This window comes from Musca vetustissima, unplaced genomic scaffold, assembly GCF_032173495.1.
Source record: "Musca vetustissima isolate MV318-11 ecotype Yass unplaced genomic scaffold, APGP_CSIRO_Mvet_v1 utg217413, whole genome shotgun sequence".
NCBI classification, from domain to species: Eukaryota; Metazoa; Arthropoda; class Insecta; order Diptera; family Muscidae; genus Musca; species Musca vetustissima.
In genome coordinates this window covers 3827-31429 of record NW_026880926.1, presented here as the reverse complement: position 1 = coordinate 31429, position 27603 = coordinate 3827, and the positions used below count along the sequence as shown (strand labels likewise).

Genomic DNA, 27603 nt, shown 5'->3' with positions numbered 1-27603 from the left:
TTGTTTAGAATTTAACATGGACAAACAGGCGGACAGTCATGTATAAATCGACTCAGAAAGTGATTCTATGCATATTCTCAAAAGGAACCATGGGTCTATCTCGTTTCCTTTTGCCTGTTACAAACATATGCACAAAGACATAATACCCTTTACCACAGTGTAGTGAAGGGTATAAACAATGAAATTATAGTCCACATTACCCGAAGTTCTTCTAATACAGATCATATTTTTTTTTCATTTCCTATTATTTATCCCTTCATACACACCTTAACATATCCGCACACATAACTATTATTTTCCATAGAAATTCAATCAAACTCATGTCCTTTTGAACTCAAGATCAATTGTTATCAATCAATGTGTCCTTGATGATTAAAACGGATACAATAGTGATAGAAACTTTTCAATACAACTAACTTGAGAAATTTCTTTACAACAATGGCATCTTGAAGAATGCACGAGCAACAACAACAACTATGAAATATAAGTATATCGTTCATATTTGTAGAGATATTATATTTGAAATAAAAAAAGAAATATGAAAGAAAAAATATTGAAGTTTCTTTTTTAATGGGAAATAGTTTTTCACAGAAAATATGTTATTTGTCATATGATATGATTTTTTTTTTAGTTTTGAAGTTTATTGTTGAAGAGTTGTTAGATAGAGATTATGAAAAAATATCTATATATAAATTGATGTGTCTTTTAAGGAAAATAATATGTGCGGAGATATTTTGTGTGGTGATAGGGGTAGGGGAAACTGGAATATTTTGTAGTGGGATGGACTTTAAAAGAATATTTGTTGTCCTATATTTTATAGTCCTTGAATATAAGAGGTGTGGATTTTTAAAGATTATTTTTTCAGGGACTATAAGAGGCGAGAATTTTTAAGGAATATTTTTCCTAGGTTCATTAGAGACAAGGATTTTTAAAAAATATTTCTCCTAGGCTTATAAGAGGCGTGGATTTCTAAAGAACATGTCTCCTAGGCTTATAAGAGGTGTGGATTTTTAAAGAACATGTCTCCTAGGCTTATAAGAGGTGTGGATTTTTAAATAACATATCTCCTTGGCTTATAAGAGGCGTGGATTTTTAAAGAACATATCTCCTCGGCTTATAAGAGGCGTGGATTTTTAAAGAACATATCTCCTAGGCTTATAAGAGGCGTGTTTTTTTGTAAAATATTTCTCCTAGGCTTATAAGAGGCGTGGATTTTTATAAAATATTTCTCCTAGGCTTATAAGAGGCGTGGATTTTTATAAAATATATCTCCTAGGCTTATAAGAGGCGTGGATTTTTATAAAATATTACTCCTAAGCTTATAAGAGGCGTGGATTTTTATAAAATATTTCTCCTAGGCTTATAAGAGGCGTGGATTTTTATAAAATATTTCTCCTAGGCTTATAAGAGGCGTGGATTTTTATAAAATATTTCTCCTAGGCTTATAAGAGGCGTGGATTTTTATAAAATATTTCTCCTAGGCTTATAAGAGGCGTGGATTTTTATAAAATATTTCTCCTAGGCTTATAAGAGGCGTGGATTTTTATAAAATATTTCTCCTAGGCTTATAAGAGGCGTGTTTTTTTGTAAAATATTTCTCCTAGGCTTATAAGAGGCGTGGATTTTTATAACATATTTCTCCTAGGCTTATAAGAGGCGGGAATTTTTATAAAATATTTCTCCTAGGCTTATAAGAGGCGTGGATTTTTATAAAATATTTCTCCTAGGCTTATAAGAGGCGTGGATTTTTATAAAATATTTCTCCTAGGCTTATAAGAGGCGTGGATTTTTATAAAATATTTCTCCTAGGCTTATAAGAGGCGTGGATTTTTATAAAATATTTCTCCTAGGCTTATAAGAGGCGTGGATTTTTATAAAATATTTCTCCTAGGCTTATAAGAGGCGTGGATTTTTATAAAATATTTCTCCTAGGCTTATAAGAGGCGTGGATTTTTATAAAATATTTCTCCTAGGCTTATAAGAGGCGTGGATTTTTATAAAATATTTCTCCTAGGCTTATAAGAGGCGTGGATTTTTATAAAATATTTCTCCTAGGCTTATAAGAGGCGTGGATTTTTATAAAATATTTCTCCTAGGCTTATAAGAGGCGTGGATTTTTATAAAATATTTTTTATAGTCAACCACAAGGCGTGGATTTCTTTAAAACATATTTTTAATAGTCACCCAAAAGGCGTGGATTTTTATAAAATATTTCTCCTAGGCTTATAAGAGGCGTGGATTTTTATAAAATATTTCTCCTAGGCTTATAAGAGGCGTGGATTTTTATAAAATATTTCTCCTAGGCTTATAAGAGGCGTGGATTTTTATAAAATATTTCTCCTAGGCTTATAAGAGGCGTGGATTTTTATAAAATATTTCTCCTAGGCTTATAAGAGGCGTGGATTTTTATAAAATATTTCTCCTAGGCTTATAAGAGGCGTGGATTTTTATAAAATATTTCTCCTAGGCTTATAAGAGGCGTGGATTTTTATAAAATATTTCTCCTAGGCTTATAAGAGGCGTGGATTTTTATAAAATGTTTCTCCTAGGCTTATAAGAGGCGTGGATTTTTATAAAATATTTCTCCTAGGCTTATAAGAGGCGTGGATTTTTATAAAATATTTCTCCTAGGCTTATAAGAGGCGTGGATTTTTATAAAATATTTCTCCTAGGCTTATAAGAGGCGTGGATTTTTATAAAATATTTCTCCTAGGCTTATAAGAGGCGTGGATTTTTAAAAATATTTCTCCTAGGCTTAAAAGGCGTGGATTTTTAAAATTATATTTTTGAGGGCTTATAAGAGGCGTGGATTTTTAAAGAACATATCTCCTAGGCTTATAAGTGGCGTGGATTTTTAAAGAACATATCTCCTAGGCTTATAAGTGGCGTAGATTTTTAAAGAACATATCTCCTAGACTTATAAGAGGCGTGGATTTTTAAAGAATATTTCTCCTAGGCTTATAAGTGGCGTAGATTTTTAAAGAACATATCTCCTAGACTTATAAGAGGCGTGGATTTTTAAAGAATATTTCTCCTAGGCTTATAAGAGGCGTGGATTTTTAAAGAACACATCTCCTAGGCTTAAAAGAGGCGTGGATTTTTAAAGAATATTTCTCCTAGGCTTATAAGAGGCGTGGATTTTTAAAGAACATATCTCCTAGGCTTATAAGAGGCGTGGATTTTTAAAGAACATATCTCCTAGGCCTATAAGAGGCGTGGATTTTTAAAGAACATATCTCCTAGGCCTATAAGAGGCGTGGATTTTTAAAGAACATATCTCCTAGGCCTATAAGAGGCGTGGATTTTTAAAGAACATATCTCCTAGGCCTATAAGAGGCGTGGATTTTTAAAGAACATATCTCCTAGGCCTATAAGAGGCGTGGATTTTTAAAGAACATATCTCCTAGGCCTATAAGAGGCGTGGATTTTTAAAGAACATATCTCCTAGGCCTCCAAACCATCTGAATTGAAGACAATAATAAATGTGAATTTTCTTATCGTAATCTGAATGTTTCCCTTGAAAAAACGACATGGGTATCATTTGTCCGGTAACCTAGTCATTTGATACAAATTAGAAATGTAAATATACGCCACCTTCATTCTAAGCTCCCAAAAACCTGTCAAAGTTTCATTTTTTCCTAAAACTAAAACGATTTATATTTCCGTCGAGTTTTATGACACTTTAATGTTCAGCTAACTATTAACATTATTAAGTTTACGTTTAGGACATAAGTTAAGGAAACATTTGGGCAAGAACTGAAATAAAGTTTTTGAAGATGTTTTGAAATGCTAATACCACTTACGAATTCAGTTTGGCTGATTGTCAGACCCTAATCTGGCGAAAGTTTTCGCCATTACCTTTTCGCGGGCAGAAAATTCTTCCTCACTTTCTGTAATTGCTGCTGCTGTTTTTCCTCGATGACCATTTTGTGTTTGTCATCAGACAGTTAAAATACTTTTTAACTTGTTGTCCTGGTTCTCTCGGTCGAGTGCATAAATTTTGCATTTAAGAAAAGAAAAAAAAAACAGCAGCAAAAACAACAACAACACCGACATGAAAACTCTTCATGTTTAACTTAAGTGTGCTTAATTAACTTTGCAATTATCCAACAATTTAAGATTCAACTCCAAACACCCTTCCGCAGCTACCTTTGGTGTACAAAATACGAAAACAACACTTCTTGGTAAATATCCTACCAAGTGAACAGAGGCCGTAAAGTAGAGTTGAAGAATTCGATAAGAAGGATGTAGTTTGCCACTGTTATACACGCAGTAATTTATTACTGATGTCATTTGCTGCAATTTCTGCCGATGCTGTAGTTGTTGTTGTTATTTAACTCGACTACTACTGCATCTCATGTTGAACATGTCTATTTAATCTTGTTGAAAGTGAAGTGTGAACTTCCGTTCAAATGTGAAATAGCTCAACTGTAGATTAGTATGTAAATAGCAAAATATATAGCTACAGGTAAAAACCTTCGTTAAGAACTTTTTACACCCTCCACCATAATGGGTATATACAAAATGACTATGCCATAGTGATTTTTGAAAGGAAGATTTCAAAACTAATGAAAACTCAAAATATTAAACTAGAGCCCATTCTGTAGAAAATATGGAATACAAGAAACGTTATAAGTGACCTACCTCGAAACTTGAGCCAATATTTTTGGTAAGAATACAGTAAAATAGATTACATCCAATTTAACATGGTTAAAAACATGACCATCTTTCCCAAAATAACGAAGTTTGGGAGGAAGCGTTACCTTAAAAAGTAGACCAATATTGATATTAATTTTTGGTTGTTGTTGTTGTAACAGTCCTATTACTTTTACACAACGGGTTGAAGGGACAGACGTTGGCCGTGTAGACTCGGGTCGTTTCGAATCGTAGACCCCTCTGTCGTGGAAACGATTAATTTTTGGTAGGAACATTAGATATACAATGAAAACCCAACATATCATCAAAATAAAAAATAGGGGGCTATACCTAAACATGGACCAATATATCTAATTTTCAATACCAACTACCCTAGAAGCGTACTAGTGAATATGTAAAATGTCTCTGTCATGTTTTCAGCAGATAGATCGATCGGTGTTTCAGAAGACGGACAGATTGGGGCATCTGATGAATATTTTGAGGTGCTACAAATAAATTTTATATACACTTTTGCTTGTGATAGAGGTTAAAAATCCGGCTGTAGTATTACATGCAAGCTCTAACAAAACGTTAGGCGATATTGGAAACATTGGACATCCAATTTGGTTAAGAATTGTGGCTTCAAAGTGGCGTGTCCGCTATATACATAGATAAATCGAGATGTACAGGAGTTAGAAAGAAGTCCGGAAATTTTACCAACGAGTAAATAACCACACCCAAGGATTTGGTGCAGGCACATCCTCCTGTAGAGATGAAGATGGAAACCTGGTGACAGATACAGATAGCATGTTGCGGAAGGAGCATTTTGCAAAGATTCTGGTATCAAATAGAGGCGATGAAGAAGATATCCCAAAACCAGTAAGAGAAGACGGTATATCTTGTATACCCCCTAGACCATCTAGAGGTCTTATGAGCTGAGAATACCAATTAATAGACTGAAGAATAATAAAGCTGCAGGTGCCGATGGGCTAACAGCCGAACTATTCAAGACCGGTGGTCAGATGCTTTTCTGGAGCATGCACCAACTGATTAGTACAATTTGGCTAGAGCAATGATTGGAAACTCAGCTATTGAGAGAAAAAAATCTCCGAAAGATCTATGGGATTTGAGTCGACAGTGATATCTCCGTCAAATGAACTATGTAAAATGTTTTGCTATATATTTTCGGTCAGTGACATAGTCAGCTGCAGCGACAACATTGGCTAGGTGTGAGAATGGAAAGGCATATAAGAGCGAGCCAACTGATGGTTCACGTAGAAGGTGACGGGCACGAATTCGATGGAAAGATCAAGTAGAAGACAACATCTCGGAACATGGCCTTTTAAATTAAAAAAGCTGCGACGCACATGAAAATTTTGTTAAGCTTAAAAGCCACATATGTAATTAAGACATAGATAACATTTAAACATTCGACCAGGTGATGTATTTTTTAAAGTGATATGAAGAATCAATTTTCCAAAAAAAAAAGAATAAAATCGCATTCACTCGAGAATATTTTCGTGCTTTCAATTTTTACAATTCTCGATAATCGATATCACGATAATAGTGCATCGATGAACTTAACACTTTGTATGACCATCCTCTGGCACTGCAATGAACTTGTTTTATGAATTCGATTGTGAACGACACTTGCTCAAAGCAGAAGGTCGTCCAAAAACCGTCATGTGGCATGCCCTGACCTCACGAAGGGTATCCTTGGACATTTGTGGGTATCCCAAGACGAGACAAACCTAATGCAGCTCTCGCATGACAATGCGAGCTCTCGCACATCGGCTCAAAGTAGTGTCCTTTTTACCGGACAAACTATGAAAATGTATGGGTCTCCGTCGTAGAACACTGACATGGCACCCAAAGATTTCTTTTTATTGCCGCGCATCAAGAAAAAAGTCAGATAACGTTCATTTCTATATGAAGGAGTTGTCAGATCGAAACCAAATTTAACATGTGTTCATAACAGAGATGGAAGTTTCCAAAATACTTAACTTTTTCTGTTTATACCCCGCATTTTGTGATAGGCTAAGAGTTTCCTAACTGCCCTCTTAATAGTTATTTTTATAAAAACAACAAACTGGGATTCAGCCTCACTAATTTGCAAAATATCTTCAAAAAATGCACACAAATAAAAAATAAATATTTTTAAAAAATCTACACCTATTTGTAATTTAAAAAAAAATAATTAAAAAATCCACGCCTATTTTGTCCTTGAAAAAAATATTAGAAAAATCCACACCTATTGTGTGAAAGCGTAAACCGATATTGTTATGTTTGGTAGGAAGGGGATGGTGTTACAACCATGAGAACCCGAAAAAATTATATCCAATTCGGTTGAAAATTGTGCCCTAACAACCAAAAAATACCCAATAATGAGTGGTACCATTATATGAGGGCTACATTGAAACTTGAGCCAATATAGATCATTATTTTTTGGAGAGAGGATCCTAAATATCAAATTGCAGCTAATTAGGCTAAAAAACTTACATCGAAATATGGACCTTTATTTATAAGTTTTGGTAGGGAAATTTTTTGCTCAATGAGGATCCCAATGAGGATCCAATTTTGTTGAACAACAGCCCAAAAGCTTATAAATACCGGTTTAAAATTGAACAAATATCTATAAAATTTAGTAGAAAGATTTTATACCCAATGATAACTCAAAGTACCAAATTACAGACAATTGGGTTAAACCTGGTTAAAACTAGACCAAACTCCCCTAAATACCTATTAATGTGAGTACCATAAGAGTTTGTAACGCCGCGAAATATTGGTCCTAGACCCACTTTAAGTATATAATTATAATTTGTAAACACGATACAGGCTACAGTTATTGACCAATCTTCGCGGAATTTTGCATGTAGGATGGCTTCGGCCCAATAAAGACCCCTATTGGTAAAGATCGGTTAATATTTAAGGGGTGAAATGGACCAAATACTTAATTTTTGTCGGTTTTTCTGGTCACTCCAGAGGCCGCAATTATGGCACAAACATCTCGAATTTTTACATGGAGAAGGGGATTGAGCCAAAGAATGAGGATGCCTGTTTTGATAAAGATCGCTCAATATTTAGCGGGTCAAATGGACCCTGACTTTTGTATGAAAAATATATAGCGAATATATTTACTCCTGAGGAACATAGAGCCGATAAGTTGTTAGTATATCCAAGAGGAGTGGTTAGCCTTTAAATTGATATCAATTATATTGTCGTATGTACGCGGATATGGAAGTTACACGTAAATATTTGCAGGTGCTTACGTATTCAGATATTATTTATTAACCCATTACCACACTGGAGTGCGGATCGCTATGAGGATGTTCTATGAGGTTCCAGTTATGGTCAAGGACAACGACTATAATTTTTGGTGATGATCAGATAATAATTTTGGGATGAAGAGGACCGAAAACTTTTTTTTATGTTTTTTTTTCTATTCAATTATAAGCAATTATAAACCTAACATCACAACACGACCCACGGTGAAGAGAATACGGACAAGTAATTAGAAGGGCTGTACTGAATATTGGTAATATTCGGAAAATATGTCAGTGTAAGGAAGGGGTGCTGTTGACCTCTATTTGACAAGAAGGTGCAACTATTACGAAATATTACCAGGCTCGGAATAAAAATGCGCAGAAAAATAGAGTTCTGTGGTAGTTGTGTAGGGTATCGTATAGTCGGCCCCGTCCGACTAAACAACTCCGCTCACTGGTTTTTAGTTGTGGTTGTTGTATCAGCCCTATTGCTTTTATATAATGGGCCGAGATTACAGATGTTGGCCGAGAAAGATTCGGGTCGTTTCGGATCGTAGATCCCTCTTTCGTGGAAACGATCATTTTTAGTAGGGAGATTTTCTTCCCTATAGGAATTCAAAGTATGGAACTACAGTCAATTTGGTTAAAAATGTGCCCAAACTTCCCAAAATACATAACAATGGGGAGTATAGCGCTGTCTTCAAAAAGTGGGCTGAAATTTAATTAGTACAACTATTAATGTCTGTTAAATTTAGATCACACATTATCAAAAGTGGGAAGGTACCAGGGGATATTGCCATTTTGACCCCCTTCAGCTGTTTTTATAATGGTTGGGTAAAAATCTTCAAACTTTATACAGGCTTGATAAAAAAAATAAAAATAGGATGTGCAAAATTTGGTTCAAATATGATACTCCATTCGCATCTTATTCATTTGTTGGTGGGGTACTTAAAGGTCATGCAGCCAAAAAAAAAAAACACACGGAAGGACATTTCGTTTCCACGGCAGAGGGGTCTACGATCCGAAACGACCCGAGTCTTTCTCGGCCAACGTCTGTCTCCTCAGCCCATTGTGTAAAATCAATAGGGCTGCTACAACAACAACAACGGAAAGACATTTGTAAATCGACTCTAAATGGTCTGAATCTGATATGGTTCAAAGAAACATTGAATATAAAATTGCCCTTTTCGAATTTGTAAAAATGTAACTTATCCCACTCTGCCTCTAACCACATGCACATATATTTCAACTGCATAATCAGGAACTATCCAAGTATTCACCTATTATTCATTCCCTTTAGTTTGTCACTGGAATTGGTTGTTTGGCGCAATGCAAATCCCGATGCCGACTGCATGATGTTGTAGTTGCTTCTGCAGCAGTTTGTATTTTCTTCCAACCAAATGCCTGCCCACTTGAAATGTTAATGAATGTCACAAACAATTTTCGTTTCGTTTCTCTCTGATCAACACTTGTTTTCCCACCTTCTCTCACACCATATTCCATTGGCAGAAAAGTGTCGTCGTCTTTCCGTCTACCTTACAATATACCATTTCCATTTCAGTTCAATTTGTGCTAAATATTCAGCGAGCAGGATTGTCAACCTGATAAGATTGAAAGGAGAGTTGAACATAGAAATAAAAACATCAACGACAGAGTTGAGATGTCGGCGTAGACGAGGACAACGATGACGATGATAACAACAAGTCCTTAATTAAATTAATTTGATAAATTAAATACACATTTAAAAGCTAGGTACGGTGAGGTGAGTACCTAGGATATGTAGACTAGGCAGGTAAGTGAGTTCATTAAAAATAATAAATTGAGGTTAGCAAAATAATAATTTCCAAACATCAAATATGTATGTACTCATAGGTGTATCATCTATAGATATTAATTAAATGAATATGTTGATGTTAATTGCTTGTGATGATTTTTAATAATTTTAATATAATTAAAATATTTGGGTGAGGCAAATACAAAATTCATTGACATCAATGTTCAATTTGGAGAAAGGCAATATTGTAGAAATTTCTAAATGATTCTCAAATCTAATAAATATATTTATAAAAATAATTTCGGAATATATAAAATATATTATAAAAAAAATAGAATTTTTCAGGACCAACAAGGCGTGGATTTTTATACCCTACACAACTATGTTGTCAGGGTATTATAGCTTTGTGCAGCCCCAAAAGTTTGTAACGCCGCGAAATATTGGTCCTAGACTCACCTTTAAGTATACCGACCGACCTTTAAGTATACAGATTTAGATGTAGCTCCCATATATATTTTCGTCCAATTTAATGTAAATGGTGCACCAAAGCCCCTATATATCTTTCGATTTGCACGAAATTTGGCACAGAGTAATGAATTAGGTCTAAAATGATGTGTGTCAAGTTTCGTGAAAATCGATTCAGATTTAGATATAGCTCCCATATATATCTATACTAATAAAAGAGTAAAGTGATTGACTGACTGACTGATTTAACGATTCATCAACGCCCAGATAAAACGGCTGAAGCTAGAATCTTGAAATTTTGGGTGAGGGTCACTCTTGGTCCAAATGCGACAGATAAGGCTGGGTTCCTGGAAATTCGTACTATAACGGTACGAAAAGTACTAAAAGGTACTAACAAAAGAGTAAAGTGATTGACTGACTGATTTAACGATTCATCAATGCCCAGACGAAACGGCTGAAGCTAGAATCTTGAAATTTTGGGTGAGAGTCACCCTTAGTCCGAAGGTGACAGATAAGGCTGGGTTTTTGGAAATTCGTTCTAGAACGGTACGAAAAGTACCAAAAAGTACTAAATGTGATAACATTTGCATTTGGCGAACCGGTGGAGCTAGAACTCTGAAATTTGGTTTGGTGGTCGTTGATGGAGTGTAGGATAGATGTACCAAACGGTTTTTGGAAATTCGAACTATAACTATCCGAAAAGTACAAAAATGTACTAATTCGGTAACATGTGAACGGATAGCGTTTAAAACTTTAAATTTTGAGTGTGAATTAAACTTGAGATATAGGGTCCAGTTAAGGAGATGGTTTTGAATGCGCTTACTCATTTGTACGAAAAGTACTATATGGTACTATATTTGGTACAAATTTAATCTATACTAACAAAAGAGTAAAGTGATTGACTGACTGACTGATTTAACGATTCATCAACGCCCAGACCAAACGTCTGAAGCTAGAATCTTGAAATTGTGGGTGAGGGCCACTCTTGGTCCAAAGGTTACAGATAAGGCTGGGTTTTTGGAAATTCGTACTAGAACGTTACGAAAAGTACTAAATATGGTATCATTTGTATTTGGCGAACCAATAGAGCTAGAAATCTGAAATTTGGATTGAGGGTCACTGATGGAGTGTAGAATAGATGTAGCAAAGGACTTTTAGGAAATTCGAACTATAAGTATCGGAAAAGTACTGAAATGTACTAAATTTGTTACAATTACGTAGCATGTGAATGGATTGAGCTAAAAACTTGAAATTTGGAATGTAAATTAAGGTTGAGAATTAGGGTCGATATGAGGAGAGTTTGGAAAGCGTGTACGGAGTATAGGCTTGGAATATGAACGTTGTTTTGGAAATTTGTTACTTATGTGTAAGAAAAGTACTAAATCGTACTATAATCGGTAGAGTTTGGATTTGGGTGATCCTATACAGCGGGAACAATGAAATTGGAGTCAGGATCATTGTAGGGGTGTGGGATTGGGGTACTAAATTTCGTACAATTTGAAATTTAGGTGAACCAATAGAGCTAGAATCATGAAATTTGGAGCCAGGATCACTGTCGAGCTGTAAGATTGAGATATGTAGGAAGTTTTAGAAATTTGTACTAATGTATTGTGAGTGAACAGATAGAGTTGGAATCCTGAAACTTGGATTTGGGATCACTGTGGGGGTGTAGGGTTGGGGTATGTAGTAAGTTTTAGAACTTTGTACTAAGTGTACTAAATTTGGTACAATTTAAATTGTGAGTGAAGCGATAGAGTTGGAATCCTGAAATTTTGATTTAGGATCATTGTGGAGGTGTAGGATTGGGGTATGTAGGAAGTTTTAGAAATTTGTACTAATGAGTACTAAATTTGGTACAATTTGAATTGTGGGTGAACCTATGGAGTTGGAATCCTGAAACTTGGATTTAAAATCACTGTCGGGGTGTAGGTTTGGGTTAAGTAGGAAGTTTTGGACATTTTTGGAAATTCCAATTGTGGATGAATTAATAGAGTTGGAAATAATGTGTGCTAGATGGAAAATTTGTTAAAATTTGGATTTGGGTGAACCTTTAGAGCTCGAATCATGAAATTTGGTACTAAATGGTACTCAAATTTAATTTATGGTCGATATTAATGTGTGGATTGTTTTTTCAGACATATGCAGTTTAATCTAAAAATAAAATAATATGTGAATACATTAATAAATATTTCCTACATTCGCTAAGGAAGTTGCGGGCATTTGCTAGTATATATTCGTCCGATTTAAGGTAAATGGTGTACCAAAGTCCCTTAATATATTTTGATTTGCACGAAATTTTGCACAGCGTAATGAACTAGGTCTAAAATGATATGTGTTATGTTTCCTGAAAATCGGCCCAGATTTAGATATAGCTCCCATATCTAACCAAATGAAAAATTTAGTATCGGTTACAGAATGTCATGTTCATGGATTCAATTTCATTTTACTGGTCCTTTAAAAATGCGACGTCTGCTAGGATTCATCTGTTGAAGATACCCAAAGTGTTGAAGGGCATCATATAGTCGGGCCCGTCCGACTTTACTACATTCCTTACTTTATATTATTGAAAAGGACTATCAAGGCTTGGCTTTTTTCAAATTATATTTTTTCCAAGGACTATGTGTAAATTTATGTTCATCCCATATTAAATTCTCTTTTATTATACACACATAATATCCACATTTCACACACATAGACACGAACACATATTATCTCTACTCTCAACATCAAATTTAATTATTTAACATCGTCCAGTGGCTGATTTCAAATTTTGCCATTAAGGATTTGTTGTCACCGACCAAAAGCTTATTCCTAAGTCCATCATTAGTGGCAAATAATATAAATTTGAACGTAAAGACTATCTAATTCGCCAAGTAAACACATTAAAGCCATTTTTATCGCATTTTCCATACGGTTTAATTTTGTTTAGCAAAAAAAAAAAAAAAACAACAGCTGAATATGCGGACTTTATGAATTTTGACGTTTTTGTGGTTGTTGTTGTGATGCTGCTATGAAGTGATGTTGTTGTTGTTGCTATAGCTGCTTTTATTATTGTTTTTCTAGTTGATGGTGATGACATTATTATGGCAAGTAATTAAGCTAATCAGTCCAGTAGTCAGTCAAATGTACACTCAACTCTAGCTGGCACTCGCTAGGTCGCTCTGTATGTCTGTCTATAGAAAAGTTTTAAACAAAAGCGAGTGCACAAACAAAAAAAACGCACATACACACAGCTGGACAACTGCTGCTGGACGACAACGACACGTTGACACTAGATAACCCCTGTGGGGGTAAAACTGTCAATGACAACAATTAAATGAACAAACATAATTATATTTTAAAATTTGTGGGCTACAACGAATTTTATATTCGCTAATAATTTTGGGGAACTTTTATAAGTGCAAAGTTTTCGAAAGACCACACCTTTACCTTTACCAAACTGTGGTACAGGGTATTATGTCTTTGTACATAAGTTTGTAACAGACAAAAGGAAACGAGATAGACACATTGTTCCTTTTAAGAATATGCATATAATCACTTTCTAAGTCGATTTAGGCATGTCCGTCCCTCTTTCCATGTTAAATTGTAAACAAAGTGCAGGTCGCATTTATAATTCGAATTGGATGAAATTTGGCATAGGTCACTTATTTGGCACAAGGACGAACGCTATTGAAATTGTGAAAAATCGGTTATGATTTAGATATAGCTCCCATATACATTTTCGTCCGATTTAATGTAAATGGTGAACCAAAGTCCCTATATATGTTTCGATTTGCACGAAATTTGGCACAGCGTAATGAATTAGGTCTAGAATGATGTGTGTTAAGTTTCCGGAAAATCGGTTCAGATTATGATATAGCTCCCATCGGTTCAGATTTAGATATAGCTCCCATGTATATTTTCGTCCCAACCTCGATTTTATGGCAAATGGTGCAGCAAAGTCCCTACATATCTCTCGATTTGCACGAAATTTTGCACATAGTAATAAATTAGGTCTAGAATGATGTGTGTTAAGTTTCCTGAAAATCGGTTCAGATTATGATATAGCTCCCATATATATTTTCGTCCGATTTAATGTAAATGGTGAAGCAAATTCCCTGCATATCCTTCGATTTGCACGAAATTTGGCACAGAGTAATGAATTAGATATTGAATGATTTGTTTTAAGTTTACTGAAAATCGGTTCAGATTTAGATATAGCTCCCATGTATATTTTCGTCCCAACCTCGATTTTATGGCAAATGGTGCACCAAAGTCCCTACATATCTTTCGATTTGCACGAAATTTGGGACAGAGTATTGAATTAGGTCTTGAATGATTTGTGTTAAATTTACTGAAAATCGGTTCAGATTTATATATAGCTCCCATATATATTTTCATCCGATTTAATGTAAATGGTGAACCAAAGTCCCTATATATTTTTCGATTTGTACAATATTGTGCATGAATTAAGTCTAGAATTATGTTTGTACTTAATTAAGTCTAGAATGATGTTTGCATAGTTGGAAATCTGTTCCGATTTAGATATACCTCCTATATATCTTTTCTTCCGATTGTGCACTAAAGACCCAAAGTTTGTCCGATTGTCACACAATTCTGTACAATGAACTGTAGTTAATAAAAATTATTCTCTGGCAAGTCTCTTTGAAATCGGTTCAGATTTATATATAAGTACACCAAACTCCTAATGTTTATCAGATATTTATCCAAATAATCAACGCGTGTCCTATTAAAATTTGCTTTAAATTGATTTACATAATTTTGTCCCATTGTAAGAACCATCTCTATATCTGACCAAATGAAGAGGTTGCAGAATGACATGTTTATGGATCCAATTTCATTTTACTGGTCCTTCAAAAATGCGACGTCTGATAGGATTCATCTGCTGAATATACCCAAAGTGGTGAAGGGTATCATATAGTCGGCCCGTCCGACTTTACTACTTTCCTTACTGGTTTAAAAATTATTTTTCGACAGACTAACAAGGCGTTGATTTTTTTAAAAGTTACTTTTCGACAGACTATAAAAACGTGGATTTAAAAAAAAATTCGAGAGACTACCAAGGCGTGGATTTTTTAAAAATTATTTTTCGAGTGTCTACCAAGGCGTGGATTTTTTAAAAATTATTTTACGAAAGACTACCAAGGCGTGGATTTTTTAAAAATAATTTTTCGAGAGACTACTGGCGTGGATTTTTTAAAAATAATTTTTCGAGAGACTACTGGCGTGGATTTTTTAAAAATTATTTTACGAAAGACTACCAAGGCGTGGATTTTTTAAAAATTATTTTACGAAAGACTACCAAGGCGTGGATTTTTTAAAAATTATTTTTCGAGAGACTACTGGCGTGGATTATTTAAAAATAATTTTTCGAGAGACTACTGGCGTGGATTATTTAAAAATAATTTTTCGAGGGACTACTGGCGTGGATTTTTTAAAAATTATTTTACGAAAGACTACCAAGGCGTGGATTTTTTAAAAATTATTTTTCAAGAGACTACTGGCGTGGATTTTTTAAAAATTATTTTTCGAGAGACTACTGGCGTGGATTTTTTAAAAATTATTTTTCGAGAGACTACTGGCGTGGATTTTTTAAAAATTATTTTTCGAGAGACTACTGGCGTGGATTTTTTAAAAATTATTTTTCGAGAGACTACTGGCGATAATTTTTCGAGAGACTACTGGCGTGGATTATTTAAAAATAATTTTTCGAGGGACTACTGGCGTGGATTTTTTAAAAATTATTTTACGAAAGACTACCAAGGCGTGGATTTTTTAAAAATTTTTTAAAGAGCACTTAATGAGGCATAGGCGTGGATTTTTTAAAAATTTTTTTTCGAGAGACTACTGGCGTGGATTTTTTAAAAATTATTTTTCGAGAGACTACTGGCGTGGATTTTTTAAAAATTATTTTTCGAGAGACTACTGGCGTGGATTTTTTAAAAATTATTTTTCGAGAGACTACTGGCGTGGATTTTTTAAAAAGTATTTTTCGAGAGACTACTGGCGTGGATTTTTTAAAAATTATTTTTCGAGAGACTACTGGCGTGGATTTTTTAAAAATTATTTTTCGAGAGACTACTGGCGTGGATTTTTTAAAAATTATTTTTCGAGAGACTACTGGCGTGGATTTTTTAAAAATTATTTTTCGAGAGACTACCAAGTGAGTACCAGTTGTAGGGTACCAAACTCAACAAATTTCAAAAATTAATATAAACGATTGTTGTTCGACGCTCGACATTTCAGAGTGTTTTAAAAACGTCAGTCATTCAGTTCATAGATATCAATTTGTGTGTGCGTTTTCCCATTTAGTGTGTGTGTTTCTGTCACATCCCTTGTGTGTATTTCGGGGATATTCATAGAAATTTGCACACATATTTTTTCACACAGCTATCATAGTTCACATAGAGATAATAGAATTGACATTACCATGCAGCTCATTAATGCAATGCAGCTCAGAAGTGAATGGCCTTAATTTTAGGACAAAAGCAAAGCACATGAATGATAACAGGGACTATAAAAAATATACGAATTGTTTTATAATCCTTGAATTCTCCTAATTTTTAGTTAGTGATATGAAATTTTGAGACCCCAACGATTGGTTTATCCGAAGCATACATCGGGTTCCTACGACTAAGGAGTCACATGCCATAATTTTTAAAGGCCCTTTCGAATCCTTCCTTCTCACCAAGAATTTCGATTAACAATACCATTCTAGCTCTGTTCAATTTTCGAACCTTCACCAGGGTGTTTGGTCATTTTGTCAATGAATGCCCAGAAAAATCAACTAAATTATTTAGAAATTTTGTTAGTTTTGCCATCCACTAACTGAATATTCAGTTTTCAAATATGTAGCCGAAGTAGCGATAGCAAAAAAAAACAACACGAATACGAACTATCAAGCGTATACACTTAGTTAGGTTCACAGGCATTTGTTGTCTTTGTATTTTAATTTTCACGCTCTGTTTGCTAGAATGACAGCATGATTGATTGTCTTGTATGGGGAATTGGACAGAGAGGCATGAAAGGACGACTAGTGGTAATCGATGGCTATCCAGAGTAAATTACTCATTCTAAAAATGAAAAAACCAACAAAAAGTTAAACAACAACAGCAAAAACTCCAAATAGTTGATTTGATTTTAAAAGGTATGACCGTGCTCGGATAGATTCATAATTAAATTTGGAAAATATATTTTTTAAATCAAATTCTAATGAAACACTTATATTTAAAATATTTTTACAGGGAATATCAGAAGCGTCCTGTCTCGTCTCCAGATTCACTCCAGTAGATGAGTAGACCGACCGAAGACAAAGATGAGCAGACCAAAGACATATTTTACGAGCTCCTAGAAACAGCATATGATCGCTGCCCTGGCCATGACATTAAAATTCTGCTAGGAGATTTTAATGCAATAATTGGAACGGACAATATCTTTGGCCCCACCTTCGGAAAATTCAGCCTTCATGAAGAAACATCCGACAACGGCATGAGGTTGATTGACTTCGCGGCAGCAAAAAACATGGTCGATAGCAGCACCCCATTCAAGCATCTCGATATACACAAGGCTACCTGGATTTCTTCTGATCAAGCAACGATAAATCTAATTGATCATCTTGTGATAGACGGAAGGCATTCATCCAGTGTATTAGACGTTCGATCGATACGTGGATCGAATATCGATTCGGACCAATACCTTGTAGCATCCAAGGTTCGCACCTGCCTTTACGTATCAGCAAACATCCGACAACGGCATGAGGTTGATTTACTTTGCGGCAGCAAAAAACATGGTAGTTAGCAGCACCCCATTCAAGCATCTCGATATACACAAGGCCACCTGGATTTCTCCTGATCAAGCAACGAGAAATCAAGTTGATCATCTTGTGATAGACGGAAGGCATTCATCCAGTTTATTAGACGTTTGATCCATACGTGGAGCGAATATCGATTCGGAACAATACCTTGTAGCATCCAAGGTTCGCACCAGCCTCATTGTATCAGCAAAGGTGCGATGTAATGTAACACGGAAACTCGACGTCGAAAGGCTGCAAACACAACTGCTAGACGAAAGCACTCCTTGTCCCGATAATAATATAGAAGCACAATGGCAGAGCAGTTTTTAACATCCTGAAAAGGTTATACGAGAGGCAAAGGTGAATAGAAATGACACTCCGTACACCAAACAATACATTTTACTCGCCTACGCCGATAACATCATCATAATGGATCGAACATTGAGAGCGGTAACAGCCACCTTTGAACAAATTGAAAAGGAGTCTGCCCAAGTGGGTCTGGCGGTAAACGGCGAGAAGACCAAACTGATGGTATCAACGTGCAAGACGTCCAGTAGACTCGGACCAACTGTGGAATTTGAGAACTACAGCTTCGAGGTAGTGCAAGACGTTATATACCTTGGTACCGCCATAAATAAAACTAACGACTTCAATTTTTAAATTCGGAGAAGTATAGTGATGGCCAACCGATGCTACTATGGTCTGAGTAAGCAACTCAAAATCAAGGCCACCTCAAGCCAGACCAAACTCACACTCTACAAGACGCTGATACTACCCGTGCTGTTATACGGATCTGAAGCATGGGTACTTACGCAAGCAGATGAGGCAGCTCTTGGAGTGTTTGAGAGAAAAATTCTCTAAAAGATCTATGGGCCGATCTGCGTTGACGGTGAATATCGCCGTCGAATGAACCATGAGTTGTACCAGCTATTCTCGGACATCGGCTTTGTTAGACGTATTGAGCTGCAGCGACTACGTTGGCTAGGTCATATTGTGTGAATGGGTGAATATGCCCTAGCCCAAAAGGCATATAAAAGCGAACCTGCTGATGGTTCACGCAGAAGGGGAAGGCCGCGAATAAGGTAGATAGATCAAGTGGAGGACAAAATTGCCAAATATGATCTTCAAACTGGAAAAACTGCGCAAAAGACCGGCACGCCTAAAAATCTTTTTTAAGCTCGGCTTATGGAACGCAAGATCTGTCACAAGCCAGCTAAGTAAGTAAAGTTATTTGAAGCGTGGATTTATTAAAAATAGGTTTAGAGGGACTACTAGAGCTTGGATCTATTAAAAATAGTTTTAGAGGGACTACTAGAACTTGGATCTATTAAAAATAGTTTTAGAAGGACTACTAAAGCTTGGATCTATTAAAAATAGTTTTAGAGGGACTACTAGAACTTGGATCTATTAAAAATATTTTTTAGACGGATGAAAAGCTATTGCAGCTATAAAATCTTTTTACTGCGAAAACTTTTTATTGTTCACTTCCGATTCTTATTCTTTGATGCCTTGGATACAAACGTGTTTATTGTATTTATAATTTAATTAATTTTTTTTTCTGTAAATTTATATAAAATTATATCCACAATGGATCCTTCATAAATTCCAAATTTATGTCATCCTTACATTCTAATGTCAACATATTGGGATTAAAGGACATGTTCTTCACTGTCTGAGGACACTGGCGTATTTCGTAGTTTTTAAGAAAATATAAAACACCCACTTTAGATATTAATAAACCCAAACGGCCGCCCATACAACTACGGGGTCCCAAACCGAATGGCAAATAGGCATATGGGGATATACCCTCCTTATTTTGTAGAGAAAAACGTTCAGGGTCGAAGACTTCAGGGTTTGGCCAATACTACAATAAAACAGGGAGAATACTCAAATATTTTCAAAAAATAACAAAAAAAGTCAAGCAAACACTCACCAACGGATCACGATGTATGGCATAATTCGAAATAAATATCGGCATACCATTTGGTATTTTAAAATCATGATAGGGTTTCAGTGAAAATTCCTGATCACGAGCATTGTGTTTACGTTCCAAGAAGGCCACAGCAGGATATAAACGTAAACTTTCACGCATTACCATATCGAGATATTCCATAGATTTTAGAGCATCATAGCTAACCGCACCCTTTCCCGCCAGCAATACTTGTTTAATTTCCTTTCGCAGTCTTTGTTGCAATTCAGGATATTTGGCCAATTGGTAGAGAGTAAAGGCTATAGCCGATAATGATGTTTCATAGCCGGCAACAATAAAAACAGCACCCTGAGCCAATATGGCATCTATGTAAAGATCTTTATCACGGATATCCTTATTTTCCTTGGCCTCTTTGACCAAACGTATCAAAGTATCAATTAAATCGTTACGTTCTTGTCCTGATTTTACTCTCTCATCCATAACGTGTTTAAGGCAGGCTCGTAAGAAGGTATCATAATTCTTGCGAAACATTTGTGCCCGTATGTGCTTTGAAAGTTTGGGTAGGAGAAACATAACAAAATGTTCATGGGCTGGTATATTTTGATGATTATTGTAGTTTTGAGAGGCAAATTCGCTGTAGGGATTTTGAAAACTACAAACATTTATGCCATAGCCAGTCGAGGCAATTGCATCGGTTGTAAAGAGACCGCATATGGATTTTACTTCTGCTACAAATTTGTCACCCTTTTTAAGTAAATATTGCTCCAATTCATCGCCGATCTGAAAATAAACAATGATTATTACAATAAAATTATTAAAAAGGAATGGCATGTATGTCTGTCTAGTTATGTATTTTTGATATCAGAGGTAAATTTTTAATAAATCTTTTATTTGGTCCCAGAATAAACCCTTGCTAATGGTGCCTGAATGACGAAAAATTTAAAATTTAGCATAGGCTTGGTTTGGGCCAAAGTTTTTGCCATTTTATTTGTTAGTGTGTAGAAAATACTCTCTCCTTTAACGATATTTACAACACTGTGACATAAAATCGAAGTCAAAGTCTGGAGGGTGGGACACTCCTTGTAGAGTATATTAAGAACCTAGAAGGACAAATTCGATATTGGTCAAGATTTTGAGTTACGGCTTGATGATTTTTTTTGCCGTAAATTCTAAAGGTCTGAAAATGAAAGCTTTGTATCTTTGTTTGAGACTATTGGAGGTTATTTTTGAAATTTTATTTCTGCAGTCAAATCGAATGCGGAATACTTTTGTAAAATATATCCCACTTCTATCTCCAGTCCTTGTGCATATTTTTGTTCCTTTTCACTTGAAACTAAATCAACCACAATACGAGATTTGTTGACTTCCAAATATTCTGCAAAGATGTCGCTCATAAAATTTTAGATGAGACCTCCAAAAGCAGGAAATCGATATTAGCATGTTCTCATCGTCATTTTCCATTTAAACTCGATCCCTGCTAAGAACTCTAATTAACTTCTACGAACATTAATACATTCCGAAAAAATAATAACTGTATTCGGATTCACCTGAACTATTTACCAACATTTAATTGCGAAGGACAGATCGAGATAGCAACATTTTACAATCTAATTTTCAGATAATAAACCCGATATGATTTGAAAGCAAAATATATTGTCAATCACGTGAAATAATTTATGTAATCTGCTCTAAATTGATATAACTGATAACAAATCATGGGTTCATGGTGTTGATGTAGAAACCATGACTCACTCATTTTTTCGAAAGTAGGGAGCTTGTGTATCATACGGTATTGCCTAAGGGTCGTACTGCAATAAAAATCGACTTCATGCAAAATATACATCATTTGCACTGAGGAACCCACCAACGAAATATAAATTTTGTGTACCAAGTTTTAGTCAAACTCAGCAATGACTTCCTAGACTGACTGGGATATTGGTTGAAAACCCAAATATATATATATATATACTCCTCATCAGAAATAACTTCTACATCGATGTATCTTTTTGATTGAGCTCAATTTTTTAGGTTGAGCACTAAACCAAGTACAATAATGTCAATCGGTGTAGCCGACAGATAAATACCCTCAGCCTATGGTATGCAGAGGTCTTCGACTACAAATTGTCTGATACGGATTTGCTCCAAAGCAAGATGGGGTCTAAATCCTTATTTCGAAGCGACACATTTTTCCGTATCAAAGGGTATATACACTCATTAGCCATACGGCTAAGGGTATAATTAAGACACACATTGCTAATACTCCCAGTAAGTTCGATATTGCAAATGTGATATATAGATTCACGACTTGCCATAGCCCCCCATTTTATCCACATTTTCCGATCGAAGTGGGTGTAATTTGGTATTTCGGGTTCTTCGAAACTGATATATTAGGTTGGGAAAAAGGAAATCCATAATTTGTGTACGAACTATAGGACTTTATTCTACAATGTCCGATTTGGGCAAATGTGCACCGTTTTGTTGTATGTTTTTTTGATATTTTAAAAGTAACTTCATAATCCCTCTCTCATAGAAGTCCTGCTCTCTATTTGCAAAAAAGCTCTAGTAGTCGATTTTCACAATCCTCCCTAGATACCAATTATTTATCATTACAGATATTTTGCAATGCAAGAATAAGATGATAAACCAGTGAGCGGAGCAGTATAGTCGGACGGGGCCGACCATGCGATACCCTACACAACTACCACGAACTCTAACTTTCTGAGGATGTTTATTCCGAGTCTGAGTAATATTTCGTGATATTTGTGTGGTCCGATTAGAGGTTAACAACACCTCTTCCTTACTTTTTTCGAATATTCAGTACAGTCCTTCTAATTACTTGTCCAGATTACCTTCACGGTGGGTTGTGTTGTGATTTTCGGATTATACTCTACTCGACTATACTATACTCGAAAACACACAAAAAATTATGTTTTCGCTCCATTTCATCCCAAAATTTTAATCTGATCATCACCGAAAATTGTAGGCGTTGTTCTTGACCATAACTGGAACTTCATGAAAAATGTCAAAGCCATCAGCGCGATATTTCTCCCTCTCTGTGGTAATGGGTTACTGAATAATATCTGAATACGTAAGCACCTGTAAATATTTGACTGTAACTCCCACATCTGAGTAGATACATCACTATATTTGGTATCAATTTAAAGGCCAACCACTCCTCTTGGATATGCTATCAACTCCTGGGGTCTACATCCTCCAGGAGTAAATATGTATGCCATAGAATACAAATTTTGTCATTTTTCACACAAAAGTCAGGGTCCATTTGACCCGCTAAATATTGACCGATCTTTATCAAAACATGCATGCTTATTCTCTGACCCGATCCCCTTCTCCATGCAAAAATTCGCGGTGTTTGGGCCATAATTGCGGCCTCTGGAGCGACCAGAAAAACCGACAAAAATTTAGTATTTGGTCCATTTCATCCCCTAAATATTAACCGATCTTTTCCAAAAACAATAGGCGTCTTCATTGGCCAGAACCCATCCTACATGCAAAATTTCGTGAAGATTGGTCCATAACTGTGGCCTGTATCGTGTTTACAAATTATAATGGACAGACGGACGGACGGACGGACGGACGGACACACATGTCTAGATCGACTCAGCTAGTCGAGATATGACGATCGGTATACTTAAAGGTGGGTCTAGGACCAATATTTCGCGGCGTTACAAACATTTGGGGCTGCACAAAGCTATAATACCCTGACAACATAGTTGTGTAGGGTATAAAAAGATGATGAAGATGAAAGATAGTGCCAAGTCCGGACTGTATGGCGGATGCATTAAAACATTCCAAACCAAGCTCCCGAAGTTCCTGGTGAGTCACTGTAGATGTGTGTGGCCTTGCGTTGTCCTAGTGGAATACGACACCTCCCCGGTTGGCCAACGCTGGCCATTGCTATCATCAAACGGTTCAGTTGTTGACAGTAGAGATCAGAATTTAACGTTTAGCTAAATATGAAAGCAACTCACAAAAAATAGTCCCCTTCCAGTTCCAACAAATGCATAGTATAACCTTCCTAGCCGTTAGTCCTGGTGTGGCCACCGTTTGAGGTGTTTCACCGCTCTCTGACCAGGATATTTTTCGCGAAGGGTTATCGTATGTGATCCATTTGTCATCTCCAGTCACCATCCGTTTAAGAAATGGGTATATCAATCCCAATCCAAGGCTTCGCAAATGAAAATTCGATCCATCCTATTTTTTTCTGTTAATTGGTGTGGCACCCAAACATCGAGCTTTTTTAATCCATCTTTGTGTAAATGGTTTAAAACAGTTATATGGTCGATTTTTAGCTCCTGGGAGATGTTACGACTGTTAACATGCCGGTCAACTTCGATCATTTCTCCGATTTTATCGACATTTTGGACGACCCAACCTAATATATCTATGCCGAAAATTATCAATATAGGTTCATGTTTCCACATAGCCGCCATATGAACTTCTAACCTCATTTTGTGGCAGCAGTTTGGCCGGGTTCGTGGAGGGTGCGAAACATACTTGCAGAAGAATTTGAAAAAGTCCAGCACCATGTTCGGTATTTTAAAGGTTTAAATCGAAATTGCTGTAAATTGACACTTTTTGGAAAGACTTTTTTGAATATGTTCCTTTTTTAACATAGCACCCATGTAAAGGTCCTGTCCTTTTTAACATTTTACAGGCCTTAGGCGCATTTTCAAACCGAAGTCACTTTAAATTGGCATTACGTGTTCATGGAGGGCAAAAAACATTTCTGCAAGAAAATGTTCGGTATCGATCGATGTTTTAGGGTTAAAAAAAAAAGTTGGAACTATATTCAATATTTTCAAAATTTTAAACCGAAGTGACTGTAATTTGATTTAAGATATATATAATATAATGCTTTGACATGGTCTCTACATAAGGCCTCACTCTATTTTCGGGGTTTTAAAGGACTTAGCGGCAATTTACATCGAAGTGTCTGTAGTGTAGTTTTGCGGGTTCTATAGCGGGTTTGCCTTTTTTGGATTTTTCAATGTATCATCCGCATTTGCAACCAACGGCATTTGAATAAAAACTAATTCTTTCAGAAAATTTTCGCTTTAGGTTGATCTAAAAAGGTCCCACATAATTGTCCGTATGTTGAAGTTAATAGTCCTGTTTTCCAACCTGAGTCTATTGTAAAAATTTTGCTATAAACTAGTTTCCACAATATGGAGTGTATGCAAAGGGACCAATTCGAACATAAGTTGGAGTATATTTTTTTGTTATTTCAATTTTGCCTAGTCGAGCTTGATGATCTAAGTTTTGCAAATGAAAAGGAAAACCAGAGAAGAACCTACGTACCCACCATTATGCGACGCGCTTCGCTGTTGGTTAAGCGGCTCATCAGGCATATTGGGCTATGTGGCTTTACAAAGGTCGTACGTATTTAACTTGTATTTATTCCGCCCTGGTGCGAAACTTGCATATGCGAATTAAATTCAAATTTGTCAAAGTTCGACATTTGTCTTCATTCTAGGAACAGCCCTTTTCAAATCAGATTTTTATACCCTACACAACTATGTTGTCAGGGTATTATAGCTTTGTGCAGCCCCAAATGTTTGTAACGCCGCGAAATATTGGTCCGAGACCCACCTTTAAGTATACCGATCGTCATATCTCGACTAGCTGGGTCGATCTAGACATGTGTGTCCGTCCGTCTGTCCATTATAATTTGTAAACACGATACAGGCCACAGTTATGAACCAATCTTCACGAACTTTTGCATGTAGATTGTTTTTGGAAAAGATCAGTTAATATTTAGGGGATGAAATGGACCAAATACTAAATTTTTGTCGGTATTTCTGGTCGCTCCAGAGGCCGCAATTATGGCCCAAACACCGCGAATTTTTGCATGGAGAAGGGGATCGAGCCAGAGAATAAGCATGCATGTTTTGATAAAGATCGGTCAATATTTAGCGGGTCAAATGGACCCTGACTTTTGTGTGAAAAATGACAAAATTTGTATTCTATGGCATATATATTTACTCCTGGAGGATGTAGACCCCAGGAGTTGATAGCATATCCAAGAGGAGTGGTTGGCGTTTAAATTGATACCAAATATAGTGATGTATCTACTCAGATGTGGGAGTTACAGTCAAATATTTACAGGTGCTTACGTATTCAGATATTATTTAGTAACCCATTACCACATTAGAGGGAGAAATATCGCGCTGATGGCTTTGAAATTTTTCATGAAGTTCCAGTTATGGTCAAGAACAACGCCTACAATTTTCGGTGATGATCAGATTAAAATTTTGGGATGAAATGGACCGAAAACATAATTTTTTGTGTGTTTTCAAGTAGAGTATAATCCGAAAATCACAACACAACCCACCGTGAAGGTAATCTGGACAAGTAATTAGAAGGACTGTACTGAATATTCGAAAAAAGTAAGGAAGAGGTGTTGTTAACCTCTAATCGGACAAGAGGGGGCAAATATCACGAAATATTACTCCGACTCGGAATAAACATCCTCAGAAAGTTAGAGTTCGTGGTAGTTGTGTAGGGTATCGTATGGTCGGCCCCGTCCGACTATACTGCTCCGCTCACTGGTTTATATTATTATTATTAAATTTATCATACCGTCAATCCGGAATATTCGTCGGAGACCCCATAAAGAAAATGTAGTTTTTGATATGTTCCAATCACGAAAAAAATATTTGTAAGATAGAGTTCCATATATTTCCCCTATTTTAAAAAAGAGAGTGTTTAACTTTTGCTTCAGTTTACATATACAGCGAGATCTAACATTACTCATAAAAGTGAACGAGAAAATTTCCTACAAAAAAATTGTACAATATACACTTTTTAAAGAGCATTTGTCTATGAGAGGACCGCTTTGAAAAATATTATGGAAATTTACTTAGTATTTCATATTTACTTAGAATATAAATAAGATCAATATTACTACGACCACTGTGACCTGAAAAATTTTATGTATATACACTTTTAACGAAAAATCGCCAAGGTTACCAAAATCTAAATTCTCATTCATATAATATCGAACCTTACCTCTGTCAACAGCGGAAACATCAACTTCAATTTACCATTGGTGAAAGTGGGTGCCAATTTCTTTCGCATATCACGCCATATATCGTATTTGGCAAAGAATAAATTCAACGAACCAAAACGGTCGACACTTTCATCGATGCGACAATAGCGATCATGGAAATTATAAAACTCCTTAATCAGAATCGATTTGATAAGCAGAGGTTCTCGAATAACCAATGCCGGTTGATGCAAGACAAAAATGCCCACAACAGGTTCCTTTTCCATACCCCGATAATTATACATATCGGCAATGTGCAAAGCTACATTTTTCTCCATTTTAAAAACATCTTTAAGGGTACCAATTATCGGTAGTGGCTTCACGTATGGTATACCATGTCGTTTCCAATAGGTATAGGTGCGACGACACCATATAGCGAACAGGATAATTGCAGATATAAATAAATATTCAAAAGCCATATTTGCTTAATTTTTATTGATTCTGAATTTACTGTGTTAGCTGTGGCCAATGGTATAAAATCGACTAAATTATCTCTAATGAAATTGTAAAAAATCTTGTATTTTTTCAAATGAATTGCATATCAATGACTCATTTACCTTGACTTACTTCGGCCATTAAAAGCTTTATAAATTATATGGAATATAATTTGCACTTTGTGATAATCAACAAAAGCAGAATACAGATGCACATTAAAGAGGCTATTAATATGTAGATCCA

The 27603-nt window shown here is 35.7% G+C and overlaps 1 protein-coding gene across 1 annotated transcript; it reads right to left on the bottom strand.

The window, feature by feature from the left end:
- Positions 1–19503: 19503 nt before the first annotated feature.
- LOC133326905 (cytochrome P450 6g1-like) lies at positions 19504–27344 on the bottom strand. The gene is made up of 3 exons (XM_061535518.1): positions 26889–27344; positions 19863–20639; positions 19504–19793 (listed from the first exon to the last, which is right to left on the bottom strand). The coding sequence occupies exons 1-3, from the start codon at positions 27342–27344 to the stop codon at positions 19506–19508; spliced, it is 1521 nt and encodes a 506-aa protein (XP_061391502.1). The 3' UTR covers positions 19504–19505.
- Between the last annotated feature and the right edge of the window lie 259 nt (positions 27345–27603).

Bases quoted from the DNA above. Each gene is read 5' to 3' on its own strand.
- LOC133326905 (XM_061535518.1), bottom strand. From the start codon at position 27,344: ATGGCTTTTGAATATTTATTTATATCTGCAATTATCCTGTTCGCTATA. The intron at 20,640-26,888 runs GTAAGGTTCGAT...GTTTATTTTCAG, and splicing joins TGTTTCCGCTGTTGACAGAG to ATCGGCGATGAATTGGAGCA. The intron at 19,794-19,862 runs GTGAGTGTTTGC...GTTTTATTGTAG, and splicing joins CCATACATCGTGATCCGTTG to TATTGGCCAAACCCTGAAGT.